This window comes from Pleurodeles waltl, chromosome 10, assembly GCF_031143425.1.
Source record: "Pleurodeles waltl isolate 20211129_DDA chromosome 10, aPleWal1.hap1.20221129, whole genome shotgun sequence".
Classification (NCBI taxonomy): Eukaryota; Metazoa; Chordata; class Amphibia; order Caudata; family Salamandridae; genus Pleurodeles; species Pleurodeles waltl.
Window position 1 is genome coordinate 600149440 of NC_090449.1, and position 12267 is coordinate 600161706.

The following is a 12267-nucleotide window of genomic DNA, read 5'->3' on the forward strand; positions in this document are numbered from 1 at the left end:
GCAGGGCCTCCAAAACTTTCCATAGGTGGACCAGGTGATCATCCCAGCTGGAGCTAAAGACAGCTATATCATCTAGATATGCTGCACTAAAGGCTTCCAGCCCTTTCAGGACTGTATTCACCAACCTTTGAAAAGTGGCAGGTGCATTTTTCAATCCAAAAGGCATTACTGTGAATTGGTAATGTCCTCCAATGGTTGAAAATGCAGTTTTTGCTTTTGCATCTTCTGATAATTTGATCTGCAATACCCTGCAGTCAAGTCAAAAGTGCTTACATACTTGGCAGATGCCAGTGTATCTATGAGCTCATCTGCCCTGGGTATAGGGTGAGCATCAGTTTTGGTTACTTGGTTGAGACCTCTATAGTCTACACAAAACCGCATTTCCTTCTTTCCATCCTTGGAATGAGGTTTTGGTACAAGTACCACAGGAGAGGCCCATGGGCTTTCAGAGTGCTCAACCACTCCTAGTTCAAGTATTTTCTGCACTTCTTGTTTTATGCAGTCTCTGACATGGTCAGGCTGCCTATAGATCTTACTTTTGACAGGCAAGCTGTCTCCAGTATCTATAGTGTGCTCACACCAGGAAGTGGTGCCTGGCACAGTAGAGAAGAGTTCAGAAAACTGACCTAGGAGATTTATGCAGTGGTCTTTCTGCTCAGCAGTAAGACAATCTGCCAGTACTACCCCTTCCACCAGAGCATCCTGTTCTGTGGAAGAGAAGAGATCAGGGAGAGGGTCACTCTCTTCTTCCTGTCCCTCATCTGTTGCCATGAGTAGGGTGAGATCAGCCCTGTCATAGTAGGGTTTCAGGCGATTGACATGGAGCACCCTAAGGGGACTCCTGGCAGTGCCTAAGTCAACTAAGTAGGTGACTTCACCCTTTTTCTCAACAATTGTGTGGGGTCCACTCCATTTATCTTGGAGTGCTCTTGGGGCCACTGGCTCCAAGACCCACACTTTCTGCCCTGGTTGGTACTGAACCAAAACAGCCTTCTGGTCATGCCATTGCTTTTGGAGCTCTTGGCTGGCCTGAAGGTTTTTACTGGCCTTTTTCATGTACTCAGGCATCCTTGATCTGAGGCCAAGTACATAGTCCACTATGTCTTGCTTTGGAGCTTTTAAAGGTTGTTCCCAACCCTCCTTAACAAGTGTTGGAGGACCTCTCACAGGGTGTCCAAATAGGAGTTTAAAGGGGCTGAATCCCACTCCCTTTTGGGGTACCTCCCTGTAAGCAAAAAGGAGGCAAGGTAATAGGATATCCCATCTCCTGCGGAGTTTTTCAGGGTGTCCCATAATCATGCCTTTGAGATTTTGTTAAATCTCTCCACCAGTCCATTTGTTTGTGGATGATAGGGTGTAGTGAACTTGTATGTAACACCACACTCCTTCCACATGGCCTTTAAGTAAGCAGACATGAAATTGCTTCCCCTGTCTGATACCACCTCTTTTGGGAAGCCCACCCTGGAAAAGATTCCCAGGAGGGCCTTTGCCACTGCAGGAGCTGTAGTGGTCCTTAGAGGAATTGCTTCAGGATATCTGGTGGCATGGTCCACTACCACCAAGATAAACCTATTGCCTGAAGCAGTAGGAGGGTCAAGGGGGCCAACTATGTCAACCCCTACCCTTTCAAAGGGAACCCCAACCACAGGCAGTGGAATAAGGGGTGCCTTTGGAGTGCCACCTGTTTTGCCACTGGCTTGACAGGTTTCACAGGACTTACAAAATTCCTTTGTGTCCTCTGACATTCTAGGCCAATGAAACAAGGGAACAAGCCTGTCCCAAGTTTTCATTTGCCCCAAATGTCCAGCTAAGGGAATGTCGTGGGATAGAGTTAGGAGGAACTTTCTGTACTCCTGAGGAATCACCAATCTCCTGGCAGCTCCAGGTTTTGGATCCCTTGCTTCAGTGTACAAGAGGTTGTCCTCCCAGTAAACTCTGTGAGAGTCACTGACGTCCCCATTTGCTTGTTTGACAGCTTGCTGCCTTAGACCCTCTAGTGTGAGACAGGTTTGCTGTGCCACACTCTGCTCCTCCCTGGCAGGCCCCCCTTCACCCAAAAGCTCAGCAGTGTCTGCTTCCAGCTCCTCTGGTGTAGGTTCTGCACAGGGTGGAAATTCTTCTTCCTCAGAAGAAGAATCCACTGTAGAGGGAGGGATAGTAGGTAGTGCTTTACTTCTACTAGCCCTAGCTTTAGGGAGCACTTGGTCCATTCTTCCAGGATCCAAGTCACCCTGTCCTTTTTGCTTTTTGGCCTGAGCCCTTGTCAAAGCAAAAATATGCCCTGGGATGCCCAACATTGGTGCATGGGCCTCCAACTCCACATCTGACCAAGCTGATGTCTCTAGATCATTTCCAAGTAGACAGTCTACAGGTAAATCTGAGGCAACCACAACTTTCTTTGGACCAGTAACCACCCCCCCACCCCCAATTAAGATTTACAACAGCCATGGGGTGGCTAAGTGTGTTGTTGTGAGCATCGGTTACTTGGTACTGGTGACCAAGTAGGTGTTGTTCAGGGTGGACCAGTTTCTCTATTACCATTGTAACACTGGCACCTGTGTCCCTGTAGGCCATGAACCACAACACCATTTATTCGGGGTAGTTGCTTGTACTTATCCATGTTAAGGGGACAAGCAACTAAGGTGGCTAAATCAATAGCCCCCTCAGAGACTAACACAGCCTCTGTGGTCTCCCTAACAAGACCAACCCCAACTAAGTTACCAAAAGTGAGCCCAGCTACTCCCTTGGATTGGCTATTAGTAGGTTTGCTCCCACCACCACTGCTATTAGTAGGGACACTAGGTGTAGCAGCAGGGGTTGTAGTGGTAGGAGGCTTGGTGCTTTTCTTTGGACAACTGGGATCTGTTGTCCAATGGCCTTTTATTTTACATAAATAGCACCATGGTTTCTTTTCTTTGTTTTGATTTGAAGAGGATTTGGACCCACCCCCCCCACCAAAGTGTTTTTGTGTACCTGATGAAGACTCATTGTTAGATTTGTCCCCACCCTTGTCAGAAGACTTACCATCCTTCTTCTTGCCATCTTTGTCACCCCCTGTATGAACTTTTCTGTTCACCCTTGTTCTGGCCCATTTGTCTGCCTTCTTTCCCAATTCTTGGGGAGAGGTCAGATCAGAGTCCACCAGGTACTGGTGCAACAAATCAGACACACAGTTATTAAGTATATGCTCTCTCAGGATTAAGTTATACAGGTTTTCATAATCAGTAACTTTACTGCCATGTAACCACCCCTCCAAGGCCTTCACTAAATGGTCAACAAAGTCTACCCAGTCTTGTGAAGACTCCTTTTTGGTTTTTCTGAACTTCATCCTGGACTGTTCAGTGGTTAAGCCATAACCATCTAGGAGTGCATTCTTAAGAACTTTGAAATCATTGGCTTCACTTTCTTTCACAGTAAGGAGCCTATCCCTACCCTTTCCACAAAATGATAGCCATAGGATAGCAGCCCACTGCCTTTGAGGGACATCCTGTACAACACAGGCCCTCTCAAGTGCAGCAAACCACTTGTTAATGTCATCCCCCTCCTTATAAGGGGGAACTATCTTGTGCAGATTCCTAGAATCATGCTCTTTTGCAGGATGACTATGGGGAATACTGCTGCTGCCACCATGGGTTTCTAAACCCAATTTCTGTCTTTCTCTTTCCACCTCTAAGGGCTGTCAATCCAAATCCAGCTGTTGCTTCTTGAGCTTCAGCCTGGTTTGTTCCACTCTCAATCTATTGAGCTCCCTTTCTAACACTCTGTCATCAGGGTGGGTGGGTGGGACATGCCTTGAAACAGAAGTATGGTGAGAATGAACAGAAGGAGACCTGTCCCTAACAGATGGCACCCTAACAGCTTGGCTAACAGAAACATCACTTCTACTATGATGAGAAGGAATACTCTTACTGTGATGTGAGACAACACTATCAGTATGGTGTGACTCTACATCAGTACCAGCTATGCTAGGTTGTCTGATAATGGGCAGGCTAGGAAGTTTTTTCTCCAAATCGTTTGCTAGGGGTGCCCCAGGGTCAGATTGGGAACCATCAGCTAATTTCTCAACAGAAGTGGCACCTCTGGCCTTATCCTGTTCAACAAGCATATTAACCAACAGTTCTCTAGAGGGATTCTGCCTTACACTTAAACCTCTTTCTATGCAGAGACTCCTTGCTCCTTTCCAGCTAAGGTGATCATAAGCAAGTTTGGACAGATCAACAGTTTGGCCTGTGCCAGATATTTTAGAAAGTGTTTAAGGGATAGAAAAAGTGAGAAAAAAGTTTTTCAGAACTTTTGGAAAGACAGAAAAAAACTTTTTAAACTTTTTAAGAACTTTTTAGAAAGTTTAGAGGTACTTTTCAGCACTTTAGAAAAGAAGTGAGAAAAGAAATGCAAAACATTTTGGTTAGGTGTTCATACACTGAACTTGTTTTGTATATTTTTCTCTTATGAAAAGTACAATGACAAAAGTGGTAAGTAGTTACAAAGTACTTATCCCACCGCTGCACAACCAATGTAGGAGGCTGGACTGGCTTGTAGTGAGTACCAAGGGGTACTTACACCTTGCACTAGGCTCAGGTATCCCTTATTAGTGTATAGGGTATCTAGCAGCTTAGGCTGATAGATAATGGTAGCTTAGCAGAGCAGCTTACGCTGAACTAGGAGACGAGTGAAGCTCCTACTATACCACTGGTGTCATATGCACACTATCATAAGAAAACACAATACACAGATATACTAAAAATAAAGGTACTTTATTTTTATGACAATATGCCAAAAGTATCTCAGTGAGTACCCTCAGTATGAGGATAGCAAATATACACAAGATATATGTACACAATACCAAAAATATGCAGTATAGTATTAGAAAACAGTGCAAACAATGTATAGTTACAATAGGATGCAATGGGGACACATAGGGATAGGGGCAACACAAACCATATACTCCAAAAGTGGAATGCGAACTACGAATGGACCCCAAACCTATGTGACCTTGTAGAGGGTCGCTGGGACTGTAAGAAAACAGTGAGGGTTAGAAAAATAGCCCACCCCAAGACCCTGAAAAGTGAGTGCAAAGTGCACTAAAGTTCCCCAAAGAGCACAGAAGTCGTGATAGGGGAATTCTGCAGGAAAGACCAAAACCAGCAATGCAACAACTATGGATTTCCAGACGAGGGTACCTGTGGAACAAGGGAACCAAGTCCAAAAGTCACGACCAAGTTGAGAGTGGGCAGATGCCCAGGAAATGCCAGCTGTGGATGCAAAGAAGCTGCTACTAGGCAGTAGAAGCTGAGGATTCTGCATGAACGACAAGGGCTAGAAACTTCCCCTTTGGAGGATGGATGTCCCATGCCGTGGAGAGTCGTGCAGAAGTGTTTTCCTGAAGAAAGACCGCAAACAAGCCCTGCTAGGTGCAAGTCATGCGGTTAGGGTTTTTGGATGCTGCTGTGGCCCAGGAGGGACCAGGATGTCGCCAATTGCGTCAGGGGACAGAGGGGGCGCCCAGCAAGACAAGGAGCCCTCTCAGAAGCAGGCAGCACCCGCAGAAGTGCCGGAACAGGCACTACGAAGAGGAGTGAAACGGTGCTCACCCGAAGTTGCACAAAGGAGTCCCACGCCGCCGGAGGACAACTCAGGAGGTCGTGCAATGCAGGCTAGAGTGCCGTGGACCCAGGCTTGGCTGTGCACAAAGGATTTCCGCCGGAAGTGCACAGAGGCCGGAGTAGCTGCAAAAGACGCGGTTCCCAGCAATGCAGTCTGGCGTGGGGAGGCAAGGACTTACCTCCACCAAACTTGGACTGAAGAGTCACTGGACTGTGGGAGTCACTTGGACAGAGTGGCTGGATTCAAGGGACCTCGCTCGTCGTGCTGAGAGGAGACCCAGGGGACCGGTGATGCAGTTCTTTGGTGCCTGCGGTAGCAGGGGGAAGATTCCGTCGACCCACGGGAGATTTCTACGGAGCTTCTAGTGCAGAGAGGAGGCAGACTACCCCCACAGCATGCACCACCAGGAAAGCAGTCGAGAAGGCGGCAGGATCAGCGTTACAGAGTTGCAGTAGTCGTCTTAGCTACTTTGTTGCAGTTTTGCAGGCTTCCAGCGCGGTCAGCAGTCGATTCCTTGGTAGAAGGTGAAGAGAGAGATGCAGAGGAATTCTGATGAGCTCTTGCATTCGTTATCTAAGGAAATCCCCAAAGCAGAGACCCTAAATAGCCAGAAAAGAGGGTTTGGCTACTTAGGAGATAAGATAGGCTAGCAACACCTGAAGGAGCCTATCAGAAGGAGTCTCAGACGTCCCCTGCTGACCCTGGCCACTCAGAGCAGTCCAGTGTGCCAGCAGCACCTCTGTTTCCAAGATGGCAGAGGTCTGGAGCACACTGGAGGAGCTCTGGGCACCTCCCAGGGGAGGTGCAGGTCAGGGGAGTGGTCACTTCCCTTTCCTTTGTCTAGTTTCGCGCCAGAGCAGGGCTGAGGGGTCCCTGAACCGGTGTAGACTGGCTTATGCAGAAATGGGCACCATGTGTGCCCATGAAAGCATTTTCAGAGGCTGGGGGAGGCTACTCCTCCCCTGCCTTAACACCATTTTCCAAAGGGAGAGGGTGTAACACCCTCTCTCTGAGGAAGTCCTTTGTTCTGCCTTCCTGGGCCAAGCCTGGCTGGACCCCAGGAGGGCAGAAACCTGTCTGAGGGGTTGGCAGCAGCAGCTGCAGTGAAACCCTGGGAAAGGCAGTTTGGCAGTACCCGGGTCTGTGCTAGAGACCCGTGGGATCATGGGATTGTGCCAACAATGCCAGGATGGCATAGAGGGGGCAATTCCATGATCATAGACATGTTACATGGCCATATTCGGAGTTACCATTGTGAAGCTACACATAGGTAGTGACCTATATGTAGTGCACGCGTGTAATGGTGTCCCCGCAATCACAAAGTCCGGGGAATTGGCCCTGAACAATGTGGGGGCACCTTGGCTAGTGCCAGGGTGCCCACACACTAAGTAACTTAGCACCCAACCTTTACCAGGTAAAGGTTAGACATATAGGTGACTTATAAGTTACTTAAGTGCAGTGTAAAATGGCTGTGAAATAACGTGGACGTTATTTCACTCAGGCTGCAGTGGCAGGCCTGTGTAAGAATTGTCAGAGCTCCCTATGGGTGGCAAAAGAAATGCTGCAGCCCATAGGGATCTCCTGGAACCCCAGTACCCTGGGTACCTCAGTACCATATACTAGGGAATTATAAGGGTGTACCATTATGCCAATGTAAATTGGTAAAATTGGTCACTAGCCTGTTAGTGACAATTTGAAAGAAATGAGAGAGCATAACCACTGAGGTTCTGATTAGCAGAGCCTCAGTGAGACAGTTAGTCATAACACAGGTAACACATACAGGGCACACTTATGAGCACTGGGGCCCTGGCTGGCAGGGTCCCAGTGACACATACAACTAAAACAACATATATACAGTGAAATATGGGGGTAACATGGCAGGCAAGATGGTACTTTCCTACAGAGTTCCAGTGGAGAGGACATAGTATGTAGAGGGACTGGGCCCAGGAATAACAGGAGAGAAGTGGATGAGCCTGGGTGATTGCGGTTAGCAGATTATAGGTTCCCGGTTTGAGTAGGGGGAGAGAATGTCAAAGGAGTAGAGGGGGCCTTTCACTGGCATGGTTGTGTAGCTTGAATATTGCACTGTATTTGTGGAGAACCAGTCAGCATGAGTACGATATGATGAGCTGGGGGTATGACAGGTAGCTCAAACAAAGTTTTAGTGATGAAGTAAAGGACCTTGTAGAATGGGGCAAGGTAGTATTGGTGGAGGCTTACAAACATACTCCTTTAGTAATCAGTCTGCTGAGTATGAGTGACTCAGTGAATGTTTTAGCTGTATAGAATGGGACGTGTGTGCTGACCTTTATTTGATAGTATGCTCCACCTGCTATAGCTGTTGGGAAAGATTCAATTTTCTTGAAATGACCGAAAATAACAGCAACGTTTTTAGCAGAAGAGGCAAATATCAAGGTATCGTGGAAAAAAAGAAAATGAGGAGAAAAATACACACCCTCAGCTTTAGAGGAAATCAGTTTGAGGGACCGTAGCACCATCTGATGACAGATGTAAGTGGCATAGCCGTCTTGTTTCATTTTAGTCTTTGTCATGTGCGGTCATGTGTGTTGAATACTAACATCTCCCATTCACATGCGCATGAAGGCATTTTGGGCCAGATGTATGAACATTCCCTTTACACAAAGTGGTCGCAAATTGCTTACTAACATTTTGTGAATGAAATCAGATTTACACACCGACCTGTGTAATAGCAGGTCAGTTCACAAAATAAGGATTTAGAGTGGGTCGTTTCTCGACCTACCTCATTAAATAGGTCGCAATTTGTAACACACTGCGATTTGGAAGCCAGCACAGAGATGACAACCTGGTACGGTCCACAGACCACTATGTCTGTGACTGCCTTTTATTAAAGTAAACTTTTTTATTTATTTAGTTTTTTAAATGCAGCCCATTTTCCTTTTAAGAAAATGGGCTCGGTTTGAAAAAAAAAAAAACGTTTTTTTTTTTTTCTTTTAAAGTTTACTTAAAAGTTGTCAATGGACCCCTTAGACCAGTGCCTTCTCCTAAACAAACTTTTTCCACCAGCCATAATGTGATCGGGACACTACCTCCTTGCCTCCTTTAAGAAGCCAATAACCTTTCAATGCTTTGCAATGGGATTTGCAGTTGCAAACCATTACCACATTGAATTGCAGTTTGGAAGGGATGCCCTAAATAGACCTCTTCCAAATTTTAATTTGGTATACACTCTGTAAACTGCAACAATTGTGACTGCAAAATGGCTTAGTAAATCTGCCACCTCTTTCTAAATTGTGAAGGGCTTGAAAACAATCATCGATGAACTTAGAAATTTTAGAAATACCAGTCTAATCGTTGTTAAGTGCAAGACTATGCTGTTGGACACTCATGCCCTATCCTTAGCCACATATCTTGAAAATCTTTGATGGTAACAAAAAATCGTCCAATTTTTACTAAAAAAAAAAGTGATAAATATGGAGAAGAATCCAAAAGCCCACGTTATTCATATGGCAGATAAAATCACAAGGGGGATTCTATCTACATGTTATAGTTTCTTTTAGCATATTATAGTGTGATAGCTTCAGCATCATTTGTGACATACTTTTGCACTAACCGATCAAACCATAAACATTCATGACTGATATGATTATTCATTTTTGGGCATGCAATCCTAAATCATTTCTAGGCTTACTTGTGTCATGCCAAATCCACTGTGTAGCCTAGAGTCTGGTTCTACCTTATCCAAGTATGCTTATGAATTTGAGGTTGAACAAGCAGCTCAATTTTGTGCACTGTTTCATTGTCAGGACATTTCTCATCTGCTGACCAGCATATTTAAGAACCTGTACACTGGCGAAGTCATAGGAAAGGACAAAGGAGATCATTACTTCAAATCCCGCGGAGGCGACAACGTTTATCACGAGAAGTTTGTGGATGAACTGCAAAAGGTAACTTCAAAGCTTTTCACATGTAATGTAAAATGTCAGAAGATAGTATGCACATATTACTGTGGTGCCAACACTTGAATCCCACCCTCCCTCCATACTGAAAAGGAGTACAAATATACATTGTTGACCCTTTCCCACTACACCCTTCCCCTCCCCTCCCCTCTACTCACCTAAGAATGACAGGATTATGTTAGGAAAAACGTTGCCTTTTTTTAGAACAGGATAATCAGCTTGCTGGTTCAATGTACAGCTGCGTCCCTCTGCAGCCTACATGGAAGCAGCCCTACAAACAGTACGTCCTAGTGAAACATACATGGTGGCACCCAAATTCATGCAGAGAACATTTTGTGTGTTAAGGGTGTACTGAGTCCAAGGATGAGGAAACAACTAGAATTCACAATTGTGTTAATGTGTTACTACGATAAAGATATCCGTTACAATTTAGTAAATTAAAGTTTTTTTTTTTACAAGATCTTTTTATTTGAAATGTGGCAAGTGCATGGAAAACACGGAATTCACATACTATCAATGATTGAGCAAGTATCAATAGGAGACTTACAATATTACTCGACATGCAAGTGGCACTCAACCCTACCACCCACCTGGTCTGGCATAACAATCAGGCTTAAATGGTCAGTGCGCAACCCACTTGGACAGTTCAAAATGAGGGAGGTAGAAGGACTCCCCTGTAGGCATTCCATCTTCCCCATATTTTCATCCATTTTCTGTTGGCAACTCGCTTTCGTAAGTCACTTTGGGGGTCATTCTAAGTCTGGCGGGCGGCGGAGGCCGCCTGCCAGACTTCCCCCACCAAAATACCGCTCCGCGGTCGAAAGACCGCTGAGGGTATTTTGGGATTTGCCCTGGGCTGGCGCGCGACCGCCAAAAGGCCGCCCGCCAGCCCAGGGCAAATCAACCTTCCCACGAGGACGCTGGCTCAGAATTGAGCCGGCGGAGTGGGAAGGTGCGACGGGTGCAGTGGCACCCGTCGCGTATTTCAGTGTCTGCAAAGCAGACACTGAAATACAGAGTGGGGCCCTCTTACGGGGGCCCCTGCAGTGCCCATGCCATTGGCATGGGCACTGCAGGGGCCCCCAGGGGCCCCGCAGCACCCCCTACCGCCATCCTGTTCCTGGTGGGAGACCCACCAGGAACAGGATGGCGGTAGGGGGTGTCAGAATCCCCATGGCGGCGGAGCACGCTCCGCCGCCTTGGAGGATTCTCAAGGGCAGCGGAAAACCGGCGGGAGACCGCCGGTTTTCCGAATCTGACCGCGGCCAAACCGCCGCGGTCAGAATGCCCTGCGGGGCACCGCCGGCCTGTCGGCGGTGCTCCCGCCGACCCTGGCCCCGGCAGTCTCAGACCGCCGGGGTCAGAATCAGGGCCTTTATCTGCTATCATGCACAAATCCATGATGCGTTTCTAGTCCTCATTTGCGGTGCTTGTGCTACAGCCTTGCTATGTTTGGGCACAGCCAGTCATAGGGTCATCCAGATTTTTTCCATTCTGTTGAGGCCTGTTGTATCACATACATTCAGCAGATACCATTTCACCGAGGCCTCCACTCAACTCCCACATACATCATTTATGGAAGCAACCACCCATTCCCAGTACTGCTATACCGCTGGAGGGTCCTATATTATAAGCAAGAAGCAATCTTTTTGGCTGCAGTTTCTAAGGCAGCAAGCATCGACTGTCATGCCCATTTTCACCTTGACAGTGACGTAAAATAGGACATATGAAGTATTTTTAGTTGCTCCAGGCAAAACCCAGATTTAATTGCCACTTCCCTTGGGGGTGCTAGTGCTTCAAGCCATTCATTGCCTTCAAAATCCCCAGGGCATGCTCCCAGTGGGCCGCTAAGTATTTCAGAATATCTGTTGAGTTGTTGATTAATTTCTGATCATTGAGGGATGTCGCTTTCTGGTGCATATGTTAATCTAGTAGCGTATTCTCTAGAGGTGAGCATTCAGGGAGGTCAGCTCCCCTTCGGACGTGCTGTCCGAAGGGGAGTGTGTGTCACACTTGGAGGTAGCAGTAGCATTCAGAGGGCACAAGGTGAATTTTGTGTAGCAAGTCAAAGAAGGGAAGGACCTGCTCTTGTGACCAGACACCACCCACCTTGGAAAGGCTTGCATCCCCAGTACACACAGTTTCTCGGAGTATCAGAGGGGAATAGCTCGTAGTGCAAGAAGTGCTGTGTGCCAGAGGCTTACCATTACTGCTGCTGAGCTGAGGTACCCTCCCAGGTGCATAATTTGTCTGTTCATCTGACATGCTGGCTTGCCTAGAGGAGGGTGTACCAAGTAGTTAATGGACCTGAGTTGTGCCGCCCAATAATATTTTCAGATGTCGGGCAAGGAAATTCCTCCGTTTTACCACTCCCTTGTCAGTTTAGCGACTGCCATTCTTGCTGGTCCACCATCCCAGAGCAGGGTCCTGATTTATTTTTTTATTGCTTTGAAATAGGTCATTGGGACCCGGTAAGGTGTGTTCGCAAGGTGTAAAGGAAGCAAGGCAAGGCTATCATCTTGAAGAGTGCTGCCCTGCCTAGCAGTGACAGTGGCAAGGATCTCCAATCATGGATGTCACTTTTCAACTGTGTCAACAAGGGGAGAAAATTACGGGAGTAAAATTGGGCAGGATCGGTGGTGATGTGCATTCCTAGTTAACAGAAACCATCTTTGTCTATCTGCACTTCACACCCCTGAGGCTGCCCTTTAATGATATAGATTGC

At 46.9% G+C, this 12267-nt stretch overlaps 1 protein-coding gene across 1 annotated transcript in view; it reads left to right on the forward strand.

The window, feature by feature from the left end:
* Positions 1-12267, forward strand: part of DLEC1 (DLEC1 cilia and flagella associated protein) — a 535808-nt gene that overhangs the window by 30087 nt on the left and 493454 nt on the right. Inside the window, exon 3 of the mRNA XM_069211058.1 lies at positions 9390-9530. Within this exon, the coding sequence (XP_069067159.1) occupies positions 9390-9530 (141 nt within the window). The remainder of the gene's footprint in view (positions 1-9389; positions 9531-12267) is intronic.